At 47.9% G+C, this 22,876-nt stretch overlaps 2 protein-coding genes across 2 annotated transcripts in view; one reads left to right on the forward strand and one right to left on the reverse strand.

Moving 5' to 3' along the window:
• Window positions 1-388: 388 nt before the first annotated feature.
• On the forward strand, window positions 389-21,321 carry ZWILCH (zwilch kinetochore protein). Its single transcript, XM_015424070.1, has 14 exons — window positions 389-596; window positions 2,481-2,560; window positions 3,479-3,649; window positions 5,186-5,257; window positions 7,074-7,167; window positions 7,662-7,708; window positions 8,834-8,939; window positions 9,557-9,636; window positions 11,020-11,186; window positions 14,343-14,361; window positions 15,179-15,315; window positions 17,038-17,133; window positions 17,462-17,580; window positions 21,182-21,321. Exons 1-14 carry the CDS (start codon window positions 422-424, stop codon window positions 21,274-21,276), a joined length of 1,458 nt encoding a protein of 485 aa, XP_015279556.1. The 5' UTR covers window positions 389-421; the 3' UTR covers window positions 21,277-21,321.
• A 406-nt stretch (window positions 21,322-21,727) lies between these two features.
• LCTL (lactase like) overlaps window positions 21,728-22,876 on the reverse strand; it is a 74,560-nt gene continuing 73,411 nt past the window's right edge. The window contains exon 17 of the mRNA XM_015424068.1: window positions 21,728-21,843. Within this exon, the coding sequence (XP_015279554.1) occupies window positions 21,728-21,843 (116 nt within the window). The remainder of the gene's footprint in view (window positions 21,844-22,876) is intronic.

Consider the following 22,876-nt stretch of genomic DNA (forward strand, 5'->3'; position numbering starts at 1 on the left):
CCATGCTACACTATGAGATGGAAATATTTAGCAAGTAGGTTTAAGAAGAAGAGGAGTAGGTTTTTGTACCCTGCTTTTCTCTACTTTAACGAGTCTCAAAGTGGCTTGCCATTCCCTTTCCCTTCCTCTCCCCACAACAGGCCCTCCCCCCTGGTGGGGAGGGTGAGATAGAAATCAAATCAATTAACGAAATAGGTGGGGCCGAGAGACTTCTGACAGAACTCTGACTGGCCCAAAGTCACCCACCTGACTTCATGTGGAGGAGGAGTGGGGAATCGAACCCGGTTCTCCAGATTGCAGTCTGCCATTCTTAACCACTTCCCTAGACTGGCTCCAGTCATTTGCACACTGACCCTTACTGATCCGGTCTCATATGTTTACCATTCCTCCCCCCCGCAGGCAGCTCATATCATTGTATACGATGTCACAAAATCCAAACGTGGACGATTTGAAAATAAGCCATCCGGTGCCTCTTCCTCCACTGTGGGTGCGGTGTGATGGCACGGACCACCGACAAACTATCTGGCTAGGGGCTGAGCCCCTCTCCACTGGAAGCCACGTCACTGGGATCACTCTGCATACAGTTATCAGCAGTGGTAAGGAGTTCTCTGGCAGGAGCCCCTCCCAGCAAAATTTCCTTCTCAGATCTGAATAAGAACATTAGAGAAGCCCATGTTGGATCAGGCCAATGGCCCATCCAGTCCAACACTCTGTGTCACGCAGTGGCCAAAACCCAGGTGCCATCAGGAGGTCCAGCAGTGGGGCCAGGACACTAGAAGCCCTCCCACTGTTGCCCCCCCCCAAGCACCAAGAATACAGAGCATCCCTTGCCCCAGACCGAGAGTTCCTATCTATACCTTGTGGCTAATAACTCCTGGTGGATCTCTGCTCCATATGTTTATCCAATCCCCTCTTGAAGCTGTCTGTGCTTGTAACCACAAGAACATAACAGAAGCCTTGTTGGATGAGGCCAATGGCCCATCCAGTCCAACATTCTGTGTCACACAGTGGCCAAAACCCAGGTGCCATCAGGAGGTCCACTAGTGGGGCCAGGACACTAGAAGCCCTCCCACTCTTGCCCCCCCCCCCCCAAGCACCAAGAAGACAGAGCATCACTTGCCCCAGACCGAGGGTTCCTATAAGAACACAAGAGAAGCCACTGTTGGATCACGCCAGTGGCCCATCCAGTCCAACACTCTGTGTCACGCAGTGGCCAAAAACACCAGGTGCCATCAGAGAGTCCAGCAATGGGGCCAGAACTCCAGAAGCCCCCCCGCTGTCCCCCCCCCCGCAAACACCAAGAATGCAGAGCACCCCTTGCCCCAGATTGAGAGTTCCTATAAGAACATAAGAGAAGCCCATCTTGGATCAGGCCAATGGCCCATCCAGTCCGACACACAGTGGCCAAAAATACCAGGTGCCATCAGGAGGTCCAGCAGTGGGGCCAGGGCTCCAGAACCCCTCCTGCTGTCCCCCCCCCCCCGCAAGCACCAAGAATACAGAGCATCACTTGCCCCATATTGAGAGTTCCTATAAGAACACAAGAGAAGGCCATGTTGCATCAGGCCAATGGCCCATCCAGTCCAACACTCTGTCACACAGTGGCCAAAAACACCAGGTGCCACCAGGAGGTCCCCCAGTGGGGCCAATACAGTAGAAGCCCCCCCCCTGTTGCCCCCCCCCCCCAAGCACCAAGAAGACAGAGCATCACTTGCCACAGACTGAGAGTTCCTGTCTATACCTTGTGGCTAATAGCCACTGATGGACCTCTGCTTCATATGTTTCTCCAATTCCCTCTTGAAGCCGCCCATGCTTGTAGCCGCTGCCACCTCCTGTGGCAGTGAATTCCGTGTGTTAATCACTCTTTGGGTGAAGAAGGACTTCCTTTTATCCGTCCAACCCGACTGCTCAGCAATTTCACAGAGTGCCCACGAGTTCTTGTATTGTGAGAAAGGGAGAGAAGTACCTCTTTCTCCACCTGTTCTGTCCCATGCATAATCTTATAAACCTCGATCATGTCACCCCTCAGCTGTCGTTTCTCCGAGCTAAAAAGCCCCAAGCGCTTTAACCTTTCTTCATAGGGAAAGTGTTGCAACCTTTTGATCATTCTAGTTGCCCTTTTCTGCACTTTTCCCAATGCTATAATATCTTTTTTGAGGTATTCAAGGTGGGTCACCATGTTGGTGCGTCTGTAGCAGAAGAAAAGAGCCAGCGTCCAGGAGCACCTTAAAGACTAACAAAATTTGTGGCAGGGGAGGAGCTTTCGTGCATCACTGCTCACTTCTGCATATACGAAGTGCTCTGAAGTATTTCCAGTCTCCTCGGTTTTACTGTTAGCAAGAGGGGCGGTATGGGATCCATTCCTACCAGAACCTTCTCACAAGGGTGTCCGAACTGTCCCATAAGCAAAGCCCGAGGGAAACATACTCTTCATGCCAGTTGTGATCTTCCCTGCTAACTTCCAGTTATCTCTTTCATAGGCCCGTTGCCAAATAAAAACTGTTCTGCGGATTTGAAAGAACTGAAAGAGAGCCACAGAAGAAGACATGGCTGTTCTGGGGTATGTTTCTCTTTGTGTCTTGTTCACCTGTAAGCCTGTCCGTAGGGCTGGAAGAATCCCAAGTGCCCAGTTGCCCTGGCTCCTAGAACTGATGCTAGAGCTAAAAGCAGAGTCCACAGTAGGCCTGGTCCTTAACAGTGCCATCTTAAGCAGAGTCACGCCTTCCTAGGTCTGTTGGTATCAGTGAACTCCGAAGGGCATAACTCTGCTTAGATATCTGAAGAGGTGAGCAGCGACCAGTGTTCCCTCTAAGCTGAGTTAGTGTGAGCTAGCTCACAGTTTTTTTGCCTACAGCTCACGCATTTTTGTATTAGCTCAGGAGAGGTGGCTCCAGAGCAAACTAATGTATGCAGTAGCCAAATGGCTCGCTCACAACTTTAATGCCAGTAGCTCACAAAGTAGAAGTTTTGCTACAAGACTCCACAGCTTAGAGGGAAAATTGGCAGCGACTCACGCAAGCTCCTCCCCTGCCACACATTTTGTTAGTCTTTAAGGTGCTCCTGGACTCTTTCTCTTTTCTCCAGCTACAAACAGACTAACACGCGCAATGCTCCCTCTAAGCTGTGGAGTCTTGTGAGCAAAAATTCTACTCTGTGAACTGCTGGCCTTAAAGTTGTGAGCGAGCGATTGGGCTGCTGCATCAATCAGTTTGCTCTGGGGCCCTCCTTCCTGAGCTAAGACAGAAATGTGTGAGCCGGAGGCTAAAGAACTGTGAGCTAGCTCACACTAACTCAGCTTAGAGGGAGCACTGCGGGGCTACCCATCTTGAGCTAGCTGCTTTGGACCGTACTGTAAATCTGGGTCTGGTGTGCGATAATTCCAGTGCCCTGATAAGTCATTCCACAATTAAAAATGCATTTTTAGGGGATTGATGTGATGTCGGATTTTTATATTGTTCTAATCCTTTGTTCATTGTAGCTGAGGACGAAAGGCTTTGCCTCTTACAAGTTCTTTGAAGGCACCTTGCTGGACTCCTGCTCCCTGGAGGACACCTCTGCTCCACTGGAGAGAAATATAAATGTTGAGTTTGCTTGGAACGATGTGACGAAGATTCTGCAGCTCCCTCCGCCCACTTGTGCCGTTACTCTGGTAGGGAGAACAATCTTTGCCATTTCAGCGTTGTTACAGAACCAGAGTACTGAAGGTAAAAGGTAAAGGTTCCCTTGCTCGAAAGCCAGTCGAATCCGACTCTAAGGTTGCGGTGCTCATCTCAGTTTCCAAGCCGAAGAGCCAGCGCTGTCCGAAGACGTTTCCGTGGTCACGTGGCCGGCATGACTAAACACCAAGGCGCACGGAACGCTGTTACTGCTGAACTGCTAGTACTGAAACTGTGGCGTTAATTGTGGAACAAAGCAAGGATACGTGCATGGGCCCATGTATCTTCGAGACCGCTTCTTGCCATGCGAACCCCGCAGAACATTGCGTTCTGCAAACCAGCATCTCCTGGTAGTCCCTGGCCCCAAGGATGTCTGAGTTGCCTCAACTAGGGCCAGGGCTTTTTCGTCCCTGGCCCCCACCTGGTGGAATGTACAAGATCAGGGCCCTGCAGGACCTGTTACAGTTCCGCAGGGCCTGTAAGACGGAGCTCTTCCGCCAGCCTTTCAGCTGAGGCAGTGGGTCACCCGATACGGCCTCCCCTCCAGGGACCGCAGATTCTACGTTGCTGGAATCAACATCATCTGTCGAGACATATTAGATAGCTAGGACTAGATTGCTTTCGGTTTTAAATTTTAATTGATTTGTGTGTTTTAAATTTTAATTGTAAATGTGCAGATCAGTGCGTTTGGAACCTGCTCTGTGCCTGCTTTGTGGGGAGGGCAAGCTATACATTTAATAAAATAAATTAATTAATTTGCTTGTCCGTAAAACAGGAACAAAAACAGACCCTTTTAAACCCGGTTCATGTAGACCGATTTTCCTGTTGAGCATTGATTCCCTCCCCCCCCCCCCCCCGAACATTGATTATAAAATGGTTTGGGCCAGCAGGTTCAGTTTAATTATGTCCAAATAGAAGCGGATGTTGTGATGACCGCTTGCACAGGTAAATTTAAAAGGAGAGTAGACAGATTCACAGGGGATCGTGGAAGATGCCCAGGTTATCAGTGACTACTTGCCAAGGTAACTGAAAGGAACCTGAATAAAATCTGTCACTGGTAAAGGAATACAATACTGAATCTTTTTACTGTGGCCAAATTGATCATGGCATAACTTTAAGACCTTGTATTTAAACACAGACAGACAGTCTGATGGCTGGAAAAGTTGATTGAACCGAACTGGGTTAGGGCTTCTGAGAGAAAGAAGGCAAATTACACCTTTTTTTTTTTTTTTGCAAATTGCTGGAACCCTTTCTTCGACTTTGTAAATAGAAACAGGTTAACTATTGATAGATGTAATTGCTCTTGTCTGTTTATGGTAGATTATATGTACTGTGTTTCGATATGTTTAGCATCGTAAAGAGAGTGAATTGGTTAATTTATATTAAAATTAATAGCACAGTTCTTTGCATATTTGATTATATAATTACAAGCTGTATTCACTGGTAAACTTAGTTTATTCGCCTTCATTGGGCTCTATCAGTTTCTTATTCCACCTGAGTCTGTGTCTTTGTATTTTTGGAACTTCCAGAAGCTTCAGATGGCTTGCGGGGCCCCTTTGAGTTCTGTGTATGAGGTCAGCAGAGAGCTGCAGTCCCTTCTCGTAAGTATTTGTTGCCCACGCCGCAGCTAAGAGGTTTGTGTGCTTTAATCTACTGTGACACTAATGCCAGTAGAAACCTTCCAAATGAAACAGGCGCTCTTAAACAGGTTCATGGTTTCAGACTAGCACACGTGTGTGAGGAAAAGAAAGCTATGCAATTTTGCGTGCTCCGCGTTCAGTGGGCATCACAGTGGTACTTTTCTTTGTTTGATTCAAGTTTGATTTAGTTTCTCAGATGCACAAAGGGCGACTTCGCATTGCCTTTTCCCTCCGTTGTTATACGAAACCCATGTTGGAACAGAAATCCCCCTCTGCACTGCATGCCACTTTCATTTTCTTTGATCATCGGGTTTTTATGGTACCCTCTACACTGCATGCCGCTTTCACTTTCTTTGATCATCAGGTTTTTATGGTACCCTCTACACTGCATGCCGCTTTCACTTTCTTTGATCATCAGGTTTTTATGGTACCCTCTACACTGCATGCCGCTTTCACTTTCTTTGATCATCAGGTTTTTATGGTACCCTCTACACTGCATGCCGCTTTCACTTTCTGTGATCATCGGGTTTTATGGTACCTTCTGCATAGAATAATGGCCATTCAGGGGTGACTTTGTAGTTAGTACAGTGTTGGCCCGGTTTGCTGTAGTGGTTAAGTGCGCGGACTCTAATCTGGGAGAACTGGGTTTGATTCCCCACTCCTCCACGTGCACCTGCTGGATGACCTTGGGCAAGCCATTGTTCTGATAAGAGCTGTTCTTGAAAAAAGAGCAGTTTCTGTCAGAGCTCTCTCAGCCCCACCTGCCTCACAGGGTGTCTGTTGTGGGGAGGGGAAGGGAAAGGAGTTTGTAAGCCACTCTGAGACACCTTTGGGTAGTGAAGGGCAGGGTATAAATCCAATCCCTTCTTCTTCTCCTCTCTAATCAGTGTTCTCTGAGAGCCAGTTTGGTGTAGTGGTTAAGTGTGCGGACTCTAATCTGGGAGAACCGGGTTTGATTCCGCACTCCTCCACTTGCAGCTGCTGGATGACCTTGGGCAAGCCGAAGTTCTGTCAGAGCTGTTCTTGAAAAAGAGCCGTTTCTGTCAGAGCTCTCTCAGCCCCACCCGCCTCACAGGGTGTCTGTTGTAGGGAGGGGAAGGGAAAGGAGTTCGTAAGCCGCTCTGAGACACCTTTGGGTAGTGAAGGGTGGGGTATAAATCCAATCTCTTCTTCTTCTTCTTCTATTTGAATGTGGTTTTGAGCTGCACCTTTTCCTCAGTGTTGAGAAAATGTGGAGCAAATGCCAGAGGCAGAATCGCCCAAGGCATCAGTGCTTCCCTTCATAATTCCATCAGAGATCTCCCAGAGTAGCCGTACTACAGCAGTCGTATGGAACGGACATCCGAAATGCAAGGGGGCAGAACTTATTTTAGAAATGTAACTGCGTTATCAAGACCGAAATAAAGATTATGGTTTCTTATCACAATGTAAGAGTAATACTGTCTTTGAACCCTTGATTTCCCCATGTATAATCTTGTTAGTAAGTGCCCCATTAAAAATGTTTGCATAAACATTCCCCTAACTGATTTCCCTTAAGTGTGCGGCTCACTGTTCCACTGGCTTCTGAAGCTGGTAATACTTGTGCTCTCTCCACGTTTGAAAAAAAAATTGCAGTCAGTTTCAAAGATACAAGTGGTTCTTCTGAAATTATAAAACTAAACCGATAGGTGTGTGTATTAATTGCTTCCTGTTTATGGCGACCCAATGAGTTAAGGACCTCTGAAAGTTCTGTTGTTATAACCTGTACATAACCTGTGTTTTTTTCTGGGGCTCGTAGGCCTTGGCCAGGGGCTTGAAGACTGGCGTGACGGAGTGGAGGAAGCCTTCAGGAGGGAAATCGGCTGTTGAACTGGTCCAGAAACTTTTGAAAGGTAATTTTCGTTTAATAATTTGAAGCGGTAGTGTTGTGAATAGAATTGCCCTGCACGGCTTTAAAAAGTGCAGAGTTTTCCCTGGTAGCTGGGTTTGGTGAAGAAGAAGAAGAGGAGACTGGATTTATGCCCCGCCCTTCACTACCCAAAGGTGTCTCAGAGCGGCTTACAATCTCCTTTCCCTTCCCCTCCCCACAACAGGCACCCCGTGAGGCAGGTGGGGCTGAGAGAGCTCTGACAGAAACTGCCCTTTTTCATGGACAGCTGTGCCAGAACTATGGCTTGCCCCAGACCATCCAGCAGGTGCACGTGGAGGAGTGGGGAATCAAACCCGGTTCTCCCAGATTAGAGTCCGCGCACTTAGCCACTGCACCAAAAGGCCTGTTCCAACCAAAGCTTTGGAGTAGGGCAAAATTGTTCTTGTTCCGTGCATGTGCCGTTCTTGCTTCCTGCCTCGCCATAGTGCTGTGATGTCTCCTTGTCTCCCCTTGTAGGTCTAAAGGACGAAGCAAATGAATTAATGACGCCAAACAATAATGAGGTATGTGGAGCTGTAAAACCAGCCTCTCACTGCATTTTATCCTGCAGTCTTTTCTTTTCTTTTTAAAAAATATTTCTTTATTATAATCATAAGACATACAAGGAGCTGCGGTGGCTCAAGTGGTTAAGACGCTGAACTGCAGGCTGTGGAAGGTCGGTAGTTCAGCAGTTCGAGAACCGAGTGTGCTGCATGACGGAGTGAGCTCCCGTCTCTAGTTCCAGCTCCTGCCAACCTAGCAGTTCGAAAGCAAGACATTGCAAGTAGATAAATAGGTACCACTTTGGTGGGAAGGTAACAGCGTTCCGTGCGCCTTGGTGTTTAGTCATGCTGGCCACATGACCATGGAAACGTCTTCGGACAGCGCTGGCTCTTCGGCTTTGAAACGGAGATGAGCACCGCAACCCTAGAGTCGGTCTCGACTGGCTTTTGAGCAAGGGAATCTTTACCTTTAAGACATACAAACATAGATAAAAGCGTGGGGGGAAATTACATGTCTTAACACATGTTTTGCCTTATTAATGTTGAGTAAGAATACTATTTGCTAAGTATTGGAAGAGAACAGAATTACTACCCAGAAGAGAAACCATTAACAAAATGCTGGAAATAGCAGAAATGGATAAATTGTCTTTATTTTTGAAAAACCAAACGGAGGACATATTTGAGAATACATGGTCAAAATTCTATATTTGGTTGGAAAACTATGACAAGTCAAAAATTACGTTCAACTAGAACTTGAGGAAACATACTTATAAAGTCTTATTAACCTGTAAAAAAGAGATGCTACCGGAACGGTTTATTAGCGTGTAACCTGTAGTCTTTTCAAAAGGTGATCTGTGAATGTGTTCCCTTGCCTTTAATGTTGGGTCCTTTTAAGGTTTCTGTCTTCAGTGTTCGCTGCAGTGAGGGTTCACAGGACCAGAAAATGTTCCTGTAATGGCATCAAGTTCTTGAATAGCACAGACCTGGAACATCAGACCAACACTGATGTGCTTGTGCTAGTAGCTCTGTCTAACCTGCACCAGCTGCTCCTTTGCATGTCTAAACGTAGAAATGTGCCAAGTCTAGAGGTGCATCCTTAATGTTACAATTACGTTTTATGCTGAAATCATTTTCCCTTCTTCTCAGAGTCTCCGGAATGACACCGCTACAGTTTCTTGCTCCATAAAAACAGGTTTTAGTAGCAGAGAAGATCTGGATTTTGTTGAGCAGCTCTGGTGCGAACTATGGAAAAGTATGCACACATTTTTTAATTGTTCACATTCAGATGTCTTTATTTTAAGATTTGCAACCCATCCTGAGAATGCTTGAAGGATTGTGCAATGTCGTCTTAAAATTAGTTGCTGTAGATTTTCCGGGTTGTACAGCCATGGTCTTGGCATTGTAGGACCCGACGTTTCGCCAGCAGCTGTGACTGGCATCCTCAGAGGTATGACGCAGAAAGACGGAGTATTCTCTGTGCCAAGTTGAGAAGAAAAATGGTAGGCAGGTAATTTATATCTACTCAGGAAGGTGGGGTAGGGCTTTATCCTAACAGATAATGACTCAGCCCTACCCCACCTTCCTGAGTAGATAGAAGTTACCTGCCTACCATTTTTCTTCTCAACTTGGCACAGAGAATACTCCGTCTTTCTGCGTCATACCTCTGAGGATGCCAGTCACAGCTGCTGGCGAAACGTCAGGTCCTACAATGCCAAGACCCACGGCCACACAACCCGGAATATCTACAGCAGCTAATGAACTCTGGCCGTGAAAGCCTTCGACAACATATTGTCTTAAAATTATTTTCTGAATTTCTTGAACTGATCTGCTAAAGGATTTAGTGAAATGGGTAACTTCTCCCTCCCTAAGGTGTTACATCCTATGAGGAACTGGTGAAGTGTTTCAAGCTGATATTGGAGGGATTGCATTGTGGTGAACTGCAAGCATCGGTATGTATACATTGTGGCCAGAACGGCCACATCTTGGTGTTGAGAGACTTGACAAATCAGGTGCCGCCGACAGAAAACGCTCCTTGTGTTCTAAGGAAAGCTCACTGAGTTTTACTACAGAGGATTTATAAGCGTTCAGCCTTTGTGTGCTTAAAACTTCCCAATGGGTTGATTGGTGGGGCTCTTAAAGGTTAGCCGTGCAACCTATAAGAAACTTTGAACGTTGTGATTTGTTGTTGATTAAAAGAGGGAATATGGAGGCCGACCTGGGCTGTTCCCAGCAATGGAGATGTTAACGTTGAACCTCCCTCAAACTTGTGAGGTCTGATTGGTGCAAAAATGCAGCTAAGGAAAGGATATAAGCTCCACCTGGTGAGGGTTTGGCAGTATAAGTGAGTTTTAATCATAGCTTAATATTAGAAAAGAGCAAGAGTCCAGGAGCACCTTAAAGACTAACAAAATTCGTGGCAGGGGAGGAGCTTTTGTGAGTCACTGCCAATGTTCCCTCTGAGCTGAGTTAGTGTGAGCTGGCACACAGCTTTTTAGCCTCCAGTTCACAATTTTTTTACTTCGCTCAGGAAGGAGGGCTCCACAGCAAACTAATTTATGCAGAAGCCAAATTGCTCGCTCACAACTTTAATGCCCAGTAATTCACAAAGCAGAATTTTTGCTCACAAGACTCCACAGCTTAGAGGGAGCATTGGGCTCACAAAAGCTCCTCCCCTGCCACAAATTTTGTTACACTTTAAGGTGCTATGGGACTCTTGCTCTTTTCTACTGCTACAGACAGACTTAAACTCAGCTACCCATCTAGAAAAAGCTTAATATAGTTTCAAGTTTAGTTTATTGTCTTAGCCATTGGCCATAACAACACAAAATAAATCAAAGCACAACAAACATTATACGTCAATAACTTGCAGTAAGTCCTAAACCCAGTCTTATCTTTTTTGCCGCCAGTGCAAACAGAGCCATTCTGCTAGTAACATGTGCATAAATATCAGAGAGCAAGAAAACGGTCAAATCCTGCTCTGAGATTCCATTATACAGAGGTACAATAGGATAAATAAACCTTTGGCTAAGTGATTCGTGCCATGAACATCTCAGAATGTAATGCTTGACATCATCCACTTCACCCATACCACATTGGCATATTCTAGAGGTGGCAGGGGAGCTTAATGTATTAGCTATTTAAATAGATAGATGATAGATATATAATCTCAAGGAATAACATTTAATATATTTTTTAGATTCGCCGTGTGTTTTAGTTATATAATTAGAGCAGTCTTTTTCAATATTGTGAAGCAGCTGATTGGTGTAACCTTTAGAAACAGATGTATCTGGTGCTGTAATTGTGTTATTTCAAGAAACGTTATCTTTCTGTAGATTCACAAAGGAAGTAATGCCTTACTGCGCAAACTAATTGAAGACTATCACCGTGGATGTACGGAGACGGTTTCTCTGAGTGGTGACACTCCCATTCAAATGCTTCTAGAGATTGGTTTGGATAAAATGAAGAGAGATTATGTCGACTATTTTATAGGTAAGCCTTTGTTTTGGAACAAGAAGAAGAGACTGGATTTATACCCTGCCCTTCACTACCCAAAGGTGTCTCAGAGCGGCTTACAAACTCCTTTCCCTTCCCCTCCCCACAACAGACACCCTGGGAGGTAGGTGGGGCTGAGAGAGCTCTAACAGAAACTGCTCTTTTTAAAGTACAGCTCTTATCAGAACTCCGGCTTGGCCAAGGTCATCCAGCCAGCTGCAAGTGGAGGAGTGGGGAATCAAACCCGGTTCTCCCAGATTAGAGTCCGCGCACTTAACCACTACACCAAACTGGCTACACCAAACAACGAGGACCTATTGGTGGCTTTACGAAGCGATCTGTTTCATTCACTCTCTCTGTTTATAAACAGGTTCTGGATGTATCATCAAGGTCAACTTAAATTTCTGACTAGCAAGATACTCTTTCAAGTCTGATTCGCATGCTAAACTCTCCCTATAAGTATTGCTTTCATATGTAAATTAACAGTTTTTTCCCCTGGGCCAGTTTTCTCAGCTGAAGTTGCCAGACTCATTTTAAAGGGTTCTTTGCATCCCCATTCCCACAAAACAGAAACTAAAGCTGTGCTGTGGCAGATTTACAAGAAGTTTGGACAGAGGTCCCCAAATTCTTTTGCCCCTGCGGGCACTTTTGGAATTCTGACACAGCTCGGTGGGCGCAGCCACAAAACGGTCGTCATAAAATGGCTGCCACAGCTCACCTTCCGTCACACGGCGAAGATCCTTGTGCTGTGGTGGCAGCTGCTGCCCAAGTAGTGTTTTTCAAAACCTACACAGCCAATCGAATGTCCAGTGGTCCATCAGAAACCTTGCTGGGGAAAAGCCCCGCCCACTTTTGGTGTAGTGGTTAAGTGCGCAGACTCTAATCTGGGAGAACCGGGTTTGATTCCCCACTCCTGCACATGCAGCTGCTGGTGTGACCCTGGGTCAGTCACAAGTTCTCTCGGAGCTGTCCTTGAAAGAGCCGTTTCTGTCAGAGCTCTCTCAGCCCCACCTACCTCCCAGGCAGTGTTCCCTCTAAGCTGAGTTAGCGTGAGCTAGCTCACAGTTTTTCAGCCTCTGGCTCACACATTTTTGCCTTCGCTCAGGAAGGATGGCTCCAGAGCAAGCTAATTTATGCAGCAGACAAATCACCTGCTCACAACTTTAATGCCAGTAGCTCAAAAAGTAGAATTTTTGCACACAAGACTCCGCAGCTTAGAGGGAACATTGCTCCCAGGGTGTCTGTTGTGGGGAGGGGAAGGGAAAGGAGTTTGTAAGCTGCTCTGAGACTCCTTTGGGTAGTGCAGGGCGGGGTATAAATCCAGTCTCTTCTTCCACTATCCCAAAGGTTTACGATGCCCTGATCTTATCACATTCCTGAGCCTCAGAGGAGGAGGCAATTTGGTGTAGTAGAGCCAGTTTGGTGTAGTGGTGAAGTGCGCGGACTCTGGGAGAACCAGGTTTGATACCCCCACTCCTCCACTTGCACCTGGCTGGATGACCTTGGGCAAGCCGTAGTTCTGATAAGAGCTGTCCTTGAAAAAGAGCAGTTTCTCTCAAGAGCTCTCTCAGCCCCACCCACCTCCCAGGGTGTTTGTTGTGGGGAGGGGAAGGGAAAGGAGTTTCTAAGCTGCTCTGAGACTCCGAGTGAAGGGCGGGGTATAACTCCAATCTCTTCTCTTCTTCTCTTCTCTCTAAAAACACTTGGTGAGCACCAGGAAAGGTGTCAGTGGGTTACCATAATTTGGAGACCCCTGAGCTTGGACATGCCTCTCCCCTACTGAAGAGTTTTTTCCATTTTTTCCCATTGATCTTGAGCTCTTTGCAGGGCAGATGTGGAGGGTTTCCATGGACCCTCCCTTATGGGTCAGTTTATAAAGTAAAGCTGGAACTGCAGCTTCCAGCGCTCGGACATTATGAACAAAGCTGTGTTTAGAGCCAGTTTGATGTCGTGGTTACGAGTGCGGACTCTAATCGGGGAGAACCGGGTTAGATTCCCCACTCCTCCTCCACAGGCAGTTGCTGGTGTGACCTTGGGTCAGTGGCAAGTTCTCTCAGAGCTGTTCTCTCAAGAGCAGTAATTGAAAGAGCTGTCTCAGCCCCACCTACTTCACAGGCAGTGTTCTCTCTAAGATGAGTTAGTGTGAGCTAGCTCACAGTTTTTAGCGTCCAGCTCACAGATTGTTGTCTTCGCTCAGGAAGGATGGCTCCAGAGCAAACCCCATGGACGAGCTCTCTCCAGGCCTTCCGGTCTTCTGCCGTCCTCTGAAGTTGGCTCAACTTCCTGTTCGTTGCATCTATGACACTGTCTAACCCTCTCATCCTTTGCCGTCCCCGTCTTCTTTGACCTTCAGTCTTTCCCAGCATCAGGGTCTTCTCCAGTGAGTGCTCCCTTCTCATTGGGTGGCCAAAGTATTTGAGCTTCAGTTTCATTATCTGGCCTTCCAGGGAACAGTCAGGGTTGATTTCTTTCAGGATTGACTGATTTGATCTTCTTGCAGTCCAAGGGACTCTCAAGAGTCTTCTCTCCAGCACCACAGTTCAAAAGAATCTATTCTTCGGCGCTCGGCCTTCCTTATAGTGAAGGGCGGGGTACAAATCCAGTCTCTTCTTATTATTTGATGGGCTTGCACCTGACTGATGAGAGTCCGCATGTGCTTTCTCTGCCTCCTCCTTGCAAAGTCCACAGTCTTGAGTCCAGTGTGTCATGTTGTCTGAATTGAGGTGCCTGAACAAACTGGAGATGTGTTCAGAATTGCGGTTTGTGGGGAAGAAGTAATGTCCAGGTGTCTGCATTTGGATATATACCACAATAAAGTATGAAGACTTCCAAATCCAGTATGGTGTAGTGGTTAAGAGGGTCAGACGAGTACCTGGGAGTCCCAGGTTCAAATCCCTGCTTGTGCTGTGGAAGCCGGCTGGGTGACCTTGGGTCAGTCACACACTCTCAGCCTAAGCTACCTCACAGGGTTGTTGTGAGAATAAAATGGAGAGGCGAATGATGTCAGCCACTTTGGGTCCCCACTGGGGTAAAAGGGCAGGGTGGAAACGAATTAAATAAATCCAGGGAGTCTTCAGCTGTGCTTCGCGTGTGAGGGCTTGGGGGGGGAGCCCGAGAACACAGTGGCTAAATGAACGGAAAAGGGTTTGGGACATCTTAACAGAGCAATTTTTCATTACAAAGTTCACCAGAAAAAAAGGTTGTTTTGGCGTAGTGGTTAGGAGCACAGACTCTACATCTGGGAGAACCGGGTTTGATTCCCCACTCCTCCACATGCAGCCAGCTGAGTGACATTGCGTCAGTCACAGGTTCTCTCAGAGCTGTTCTCTCGCGAGCAGTCCTCAAAAGAGCTCTCTCAGCCCCACCCACCTCACAGGGTGTCTGTTGTGGGGAGGGGAAGGAGATTGTAAACCACTCTGAGTCTCCTCCAGGTAGTGAAGGGCAGGGTATAAATCCAATCTCTTCTTCTTAAGAGTGGGGGACCCTAATCTAGAGAACCCAGTTTGATTCCCCCACTTCTCCACATACAGCTGCTGGTTTGGCCTTGGGTCAGTCACAAGTTCTCTCAGAGCTGTTCTCTGAAGGGGAGTCCTCAAAACAGCTCTCTCAGCCCCACCTACCTCACAGGGTGTCTGTTGCGGGGAGGGGAAGGGAAAGGAGTTTGTAAGCCGCTCTGAGACTCTTGAGTGAAGAGTGGGGTATAAATCCAATCTCTTCTTCTTCCTCCACTAAGCACTAACATGCAAATTAGAATTGTGTTTTGTTTTTCAGGCAAGCAACTCGCTCTACATTCTGATCTGGTAAGATGCTTCATTTCCCCCCCCTTCCAAACTATAAGTGTCATAGCTGTTGGGAAGATAAAGACTTTGTGGTAGTGTTAGGTATTCCGATGACCTTGTTGTTCAAACCAGCTCCTTGAATCCTACTCTGACTTTTTGTGTTTTTTAAGGGCTATTCGTTCTTGTGCTTTGACATTCTTTCCCTCTCTCCCTCTCTCAGGACTATTTCATGTCCACCTCAGTCGATCTGCAGGAGCAGGTCCGTCGTGTTCAGAAACTCCATCACGTGCTGGAAATAGCGGACACCTGCATGGATCTTCTTAAACTTGATCATTTGAACCTCGTCGTCTTGACACAGTAATCTTGAGCCAGAAAATCCTTTTTTTTTTTTAATGGCAAGAACAAGCAGATTCTCTGTGGGGGTCAGACAGTGTGTCGAAAGCAAGAGGAGACCTCTGCTCTATATAAAGTTTTCTAAATGAAATGGGGGATGGTCCCTGTGAGCCAAGCATTGGTGCGGATCCCGGTTTTCTCTTTCCCAATTAACTGAATGTGTGGCATTCACACTTAAGAACATAAGAGAAGGCAACGTTGGATCAGGCCAGTGGCCCATCCAGGCCAACACTCTGTGTCACACAGTGGCCAAAAGTACCAGGGGCCATCAGGAGGTACAGCAGTGGGGCCAGGACACTAGAAGCCCCTCCCACTGTTGCCCCCCCAAGCACCAAGAAAACAGAGCATCACTTGCCCCAGACCGAGAGTTCCTATAAGAACACAAGAGAAGTCACTGTTGGATCAGGCCAATGCCCCATCCAACACTCTGTGTCACACAGTGGCCAAAAGTACCAGGTGCCATTAGGAGGTCCAGCAGTGGGGCCAGGACACTAGAAGCCCTCTCACTGTTGCCCCCCCCCAAAGCACCAAGAATACAGCATCACTTGCCCCAGACTGAGAGTTCGTATAAGAACATAAGAGAAGCCAATGTTGGATCAGACCAGTGGCCCATTCAGTCCAACACTCTGTCACACAGTGGCCAAAAATACCAGGTGCCCTCAGTAGGTCCAGCAGTGGGGCCAGGACACTAGAAGCCCTCCCACTGTGCCCCCCCCCCAAAAGCACCAAGAATACAGAGCATCCCTTGCCCCAGACAGAGAGTTCCTATAAGATCATAAGAGAAGCCAATGTTGGATCAGGCCAGTGGCCCATCTAGTCCAACACTCTGTGTCACACAGTGGCCAAAAATACCAGGGGCCATCAGGAGGTCCAGCAGTGGGGCCAGGACACTAGAAGCCCTCCCACTGTTGCCTGCCTCAAGCCCCAAGAAGACAGAGCATCCCCTGCCCCAGACAGAGAGTTCCTATAAGAACATAAGAGAAGCCAATGTTGGATCAGGCCAGTGGCCCATCTAGTCCAACACTCCGTGTCACACACTGGCCAAAAATACCAGGAGCCATCAGGAGGTCCAGCAGTGGAGCCAGGACACTAGAAGCCCTCCCACTGCTGCCCCTCCTAAAGCACCAAGAATACAGAGCATCCCTTGCCCCAGACCGAGAGTTCCTATTTATACCTTGTGGCTAATAGCCACTGATGGACTTCTGGCTCCATATGTTTATCCAATTCCCTCTTGAAGCCGTCCATGCTTGTAGCCACCACCACCTCCTGTGGCAGTGAATTCCACGTGTTAATCACTCTTTGAGTGAAGAAGGACTTCCTTTTGTCTGTCCTGACTTCGTGAAGACATCTGCAAATGATGGATTTGTTGCCCACTTGTTTTCTGCATGCCTTAGCAATTATTCCCTGTCCGTGTTTTTCAAGTCCTTTATTCCCATTTTGCAGAGAAGGCGTTTGTTCAACATAACAGTTCTCTAGCTCTAAAATAACATTGTTTCCCTCCCCCCGCCCCAAAGCAAAGACAACTTTGAGGAAACTGCAGCCTTTCTCCCCTCCCTGGGCATTCCTCTAGGACAGCTGTGCTTTAACAGTGGGCTGTTGTTGTTTTTTTGCATAGAGGTTCATAGTAAAAATGTTTCCTGTTCCTCCTCCTCGCAGGGTATGGATGATGATTTTTGTCTCTTTTAGGTCCTGTGTAAAATACTACAAGGAAAACCCCCTAAATGAAATGCACGTGTTCAAGCTACCAGTGAAGCCGTCTTTTGCAACAGACTTATGCCGAAAGTAATTCTAAACCTTCATACTTCAACACATTGGAATCCCAAACAGTGTTCCCTCTAAGCTGAGTTAATGTTAGCTAGCTCACAGTTTTTTAGCCTCCGGCTCACACATTTTTGTCTGAGCTCAGGAAGGGATGGGGCTCCAGAGCAAGCTAATTGACGCAGCAGCCAAATCCGCCCGCTCGCGACGTGACTGCCAGTAGCTCACAAAGCAGAGGTTTTGCTCACAAGACTCCACAGCTTAGAGGGAGCATTGATCCAGAGTGTCAAACCGTTGGGTTGTTGTTGTTGTTGTTGTTCTACAACCATATTCTCCTCGATCATCCTTTCAGTGCCAATCTCGAACTATGGAGAGTGGAAATAAGCAGCGGACGAGGACAAAAAGAAGTGAAAACCATCTGGCAGTTTAGCAGCGACTCTCCGGCAGAACACCTGGACAGGAGCAGGACAGGTGAGGACCTCTGCTTCCGCCTCCTTCAGTCCTTTCTTCTACCCCCCCTCCCCCCATCCCAGCTAGTGACTCTTCCACATTTCTTCTTTTCTTTTCCTGACTTCTGGCCTGACAGTTCCCTGCCCTTCCCCCTACTCCTCACGAAGCTGCCTCATTCTCGGGCTTCTTCACTTTCTCCAACTCAGTATGTCCCAGATGTTAATATGGGCCAGACCGCACAAGACTGAACTGCTCTACCTTTTTGTGGCATGCTCTCCAAATCTGCTGAATAGGTCCAGCCTGCAGAACAGGCAAAAATCCTCAACTTAATCTTGGATTCTTAGTTTTTCCGCTCAATCTTGTTATGCAGCTTGGTTAAAGTCCAGTAACAACCTTGGAGGCCAGCAAGATTTCCAGGGTATAAGCTTTTGAGAGTCTTTAGTTGTTGTAGATTTTCCAGGCTGTATGGCAGTGGTCTTGGCATTGTAGGACCTGACGTTTCGCCAGCAGCTGTGACTGGCACCCTCAGACGTATAACACAGAAAGATGGACATTGACACTGAGAGTACTCCATCTTTCTGTGTTATACCTCTGAGGATGCCAGTCACAGCTGCCGGCGAAACGTCAGGTCCTACGATGCCAAGACCACAGCCATTCAGGCTGGAAAAATCTACAACAACTAATGAACTCCAGCCGTGAAAGCCTTCGACAACATTTTGAGAGTCTGTTTGAAAGTTCAAGATGGCCACGGTGGCTCAGTGGTTAAGACGCTGGGCTGCAGACTGGGAGGTCGGTAGCTCGGCAGTTCGAGTCCTGAGTGCCGCGTGACGGAGTGAGCTCCCGTCTCTGGCCCCAGCTCCTGCCAACCTAGCAGTTCGAAAGCAAGAACGTGCAAGTAGATAAAGAGGAACTGCTTCGGTGGGAAGGTAACAGCATTCCGTGCGCCTCGGCGTTTAGTCATGCCGGCCACGTGACCACAGAAACGTCCCTGGACAGCGCTGGCTCTTTGGCTTTGAAATGGAGATGAGCACCGCCCACTAGAGTCGGGTTCAACTGGCTTTCGAGCAAGGGAAACCTTTACCTTTACCTTAGAAAGTTCAGTTTGACTCTTGAAAGCTCATACCCCTGCTGGTTTCCAAGATGCTGCTGGACTCGAATCCAGCTCTTCTGCTGCAGGCCAACACAGCTACCATCTGAAACCATGTTCACTTCAAATGTTTCTAGGCCTCCTCTCTGCTAATGATATCTGAGACGGCGTACAGTTTCTAAGATATAATGAATATAAATGACAACACGGTATAAAACTCAAGTCAAAACAGGCACTGATGGAAACAAAACAGCAGATATAGAACCAAGGTAGCCCTAAAATCAGCATCCATGAAATGGGAGCACTAAATAAAATCAAGAGAATAAAGCTCGAGTCCAGCGGGCGCCTTTAAGACCAACAAAGTTTTATTCAGGGAAGAAGCTTTCATGTGCGTGCTCATGTAAACTTATACCTTTTTACAGGGCTATTTTTGGGTAGGAACGCACAGGAACGGAGCTCCGGCTGGCTCCCGAGTTGGCCACGCCCAGCAGAAACTCATTAGCATAATAGGCCACACCCAACAGCAGAAACTCATCAGGATTGGCTACATTAGGGGTGTGTGGCCTAACATGCAAAGGAGTTCCTGCTACAAAAAAAGGCCCTGGGTTTTGACAACAAAGTAAACAGAATAAGAAGCAAAAGGTGGGTGTGGCTGGATGACCACACTTCTGGTAACATGGGGGTGTGGCTTGATATGCTAATGAGTTTCTACTGTTGGGTGTGGCCTATTATGCTAATGAGTTCCTGCTGGGCTTTTTCTACCAAAAAAGCCCTGCCTTTTATTTATTTATTTTTTGCTTTTTGCATTTTTCATATGTGCTGTGAGTGTGTGTGCACCTCGAAGTCATGGCGACCTCTGGTGACTGACCCCTACTGGGGGCCTGGAGGATATTCAGAGAGGTGGCTGAATAAAGCCTGCCCCCGCCTCCCGACTGCTGGTATTCCAAGGAGGTCTCCCATTCAAGTACTTGCCAGAGTCGGCCCTGCTTAGCTTCCGAGATCTGACGAGATTGGGCTTGCCTGGGCTATCCGGGTCAGGGCACGTAAGCTCACACCTTGAATAAGACTTCATTGGTCTTCAAGGTGCCACTGGACTCCAACCTTGTTCTGCTTCCGACCAACACGGCTACCCACCTGAATCTAAATAAAACCCAAGTTAGTCATTAATCAGCAAATGAAACCCAACCAAACAGGAATGAAGACCAGTTTAGAATTCCGTTTGAATCAGAGTCTTCTCCTGGCACCAGAAGTGTCCACGAAAGTTACTGGGCGAAGAGTCACGGGGAGGACAATTCCAAAGCTGAATCTCCCACCTCTTCCAAACTTGAGCAGAGGGTGGAGGTGCTGCATCTATGAAACGCTGACAAGAACCTTGTGCGGCTTTCCAAAAAGACAGAGACGGCCCCTGAGAGTGAGAGTCCAGCCAGAGCAGAACGGGGGCCGCTTCCGTTCGGCCGTCCCCAGCGGCAGCGACACACAGTCTCTTTCCTGGTCACGCAAAGGAGTTTCCAGTTAATAGTTTCAGTTTCCCTCTTGTCTGTCCTGTCCCTTCTCTCTGTAGGGAGAGAGATTTCAGTGTTGGGTGGACGCTCAGGTTATTTGTCTGACAAGGTTGAGCCATCTCTTTGTTGGGGCTGAGGCCCTTCCCAGCAGAGGTTCTAAGAAGCCTTGGGAAGTCCTGCCTGCCAAAACGGATGCCAGGGAGGCACCTGTCGCACCAGATGCCCTGCTTTCAGTGGCCAGGAAGAAGGATCCTGTTGCTGCTTTCTCTTGATTCCATGACAACGCCTAGCACAGGGGTGGCCCAACTGTGGCTCGGGAGCCGCACGCGCAGGGCTATTTTTGGGCAGGAGCGCACAGGAATGGAGTTCCGGCTGGCTCCCAAGTTGGCCACGCCCAGCAGGAACTCATTAGCATAATAGGCCACACCCAACAGCAGAAACTCATTAGGACTGGCTACATTAAGGGTGTGTGGCCTAACATGCAAAGGAGTTCCTGCTACGAAAAAAGGCCCTGGGTTTTGACCACAAACAAGGTAAACAGAATGAGAAACAGAAGGTGGGTGTGCTGGATGACCACACTTCTGGCAACATGGGGGTGCGGCCTAATGGGCTAATGAGCTGTGCTGTCAGGGGTGTGGCCTAATATGCCAATGAGTTCCTGCTGTTGGGTGTGTCCTATTATGCTAATGAGTTCCTGCTGGGCTTTATCTACAAAAAGAGCCCTGCGCACGCGGCTCTTTCACACCTATTGTGCGGCTCCCGGCAGGGCGGCTGGAGAAGCTAAATATCATTAGCAAACAAAATAAATATCGTTATCAATATCTGCTTTTGCCACTTTTGTTATTATTTTTGGCAGCCTCGTTGAGTGTTAGTAAAAAGCAAATTTGCATATTTACCAGTAAAAACATGTAATATTTGTTCACGTCTTGTGGCTCTCAAACATCTGGCGTTTATTCTATGTGGCTCTTACGTCAAGCAAGTCTGGCCGCCCCTGGCCTGGCAGATGCCGTAATCGCTTCCTTTGGTCTCGCAGGTCTCCTGGATAGTACGGAAGTATGCGACGACCTGGAGGGGACACACTTTGCTACCTTGGCGGAGTGCAACCAGGTGCATTTCTTCTCGCATTGAAGTAAGACTAATTTAAAGGGCATTATCGTCCTGGTGCAATAAGTCATTCCCAAAATGTGTAGCCGATGTTTGTTTGTTTTTTTTAAAAAACCCTGTACTAAAACATTTTAAAAGTTTGAAGGCAAACTTGTGTAGATGTGAAAAGCCCGGATTATTTTCGTTGAATAGGTTTAGGGAACCTTGCGGGCAGTGTTCCCTCTAAGCTGAGTTGGTGTGAGCTAGCTCATAGTTTTGTAGCCTCCGGCTCACACATTTTTGTCTTCGCCCAGAAAGGATGGGGCTCCAGAGCAAACTGATTCATGCAGTAGCCAAGTCGCTTGATCACAACTTTAATGCCAGTAGCTCACAGAGTAGAATTTTGGCTCACAGGACACTACAGCTTAGAGGGAACATTGCAGTTGCGGGCGACGCTTGCAAGATGAAGGAACAGCGTGCGAGTTGGAGACGCTTGTTACGGACGCTTCCTGAGGAGAAGGAGCAGTAGAATGGCGCAGATGAGAATGCAGAGGGTGAAAACGGTTGGCACGACAATCTCGGTCACCATTTCCATGTGCGAGGCCAAAGGCTCTGCGGGGGGGTGGGGGGAGACACAGAGAGAGAGAGAGCGCCAGATCAGAGCGGATCTCTGCAACATCGACGACTGCGTATTTTATTGTTTCTGGCTGTGCTGTAAGTCAATGCCAGTGTTCCCTCTAAGCTGAGGTAGTGTGAGCCAGCTCCCAGGTTTTTTAGCCTCCGGCTCACACATTTTTGTCTTCGCTCAGGAAGGGGAGGGCTCCAGAGCAAACTGATTTACACGCCAGCCAAATCGCTCGCTCACAACTTTAATGCCCGGTAGCTCACAAAGTAGGATTTTTGCTCACGAGACTCGATGGCTTAGAGGGAGCATTGGTCAGTGCCCACAGCTCCCCAAAGCATGTCGAAAGCCAAGTTTGTACAGCCCTACATTTTTGTCTCGGGGGGTGGGCGGGGCGGGGCAGCGTGCAGTAAAAAAATCTATTAAAGCGCGTGCGTGCTCAAAGGGTGACGAAAAACAGTTGGCGCTTACCATGAATTAGCCTGAGCATTTTAGCAGCAGTTTTCCGCTGTTCTTCTGGTTTTTCAAGGGAGGGAAAAGAGAACTGTCAAAAGCACTCTTTGGAAAGCACTAGCCCCTTGAGCGGCTTGGCATCCCTGCCACGTGTGGGATGCCTAGCAGTTGCCCCTGAGTGGCCAACTGTACCCACCCTTTCCCTCATTGCTTGCACTATCCTGGGAAAGGCGTGCCGTGTCTCTAAAGGGAGACTCAATGCACTTCTGCCTGTGTCCCTTAAGCCTCCAGGAGGGTGGTGCTTTGCATATGTCCACATCCACCACAGCCCGGTATATGGGCTAGGGTTGGGGGTTGACTGCTGAAGATCACTGGGTGACCCTGAGTCCACCTCACAGGGTTGTTGGGAAGATAAAATGCAAGGGGGGGGGGAAGTACCCTGTGTGTTTCTCGGAGCAAGATGGGGAGAATCCAGATACGCTGAAACAACTCTTGAAGACTTCTGCAGAAACAGGAAACAGGTGAGGGGCCTCCTGTTTGGCAAACGGCATTGCAAAGCCGAAGGTAGCC

The sequence above is a fragment of the Gekko japonicus genome, unplaced genomic scaffold (genome assembly GCF_001447785.1).
Source record: "Gekko japonicus isolate JY-2015 unplaced genomic scaffold, Gekko_japonicus_V1.1 scaffold734, whole genome shotgun sequence".
NCBI classification, from domain to species: Eukaryota; Metazoa; Chordata; class Lepidosauria; order Squamata; family Gekkonidae; genus Gekko; species Gekko japonicus.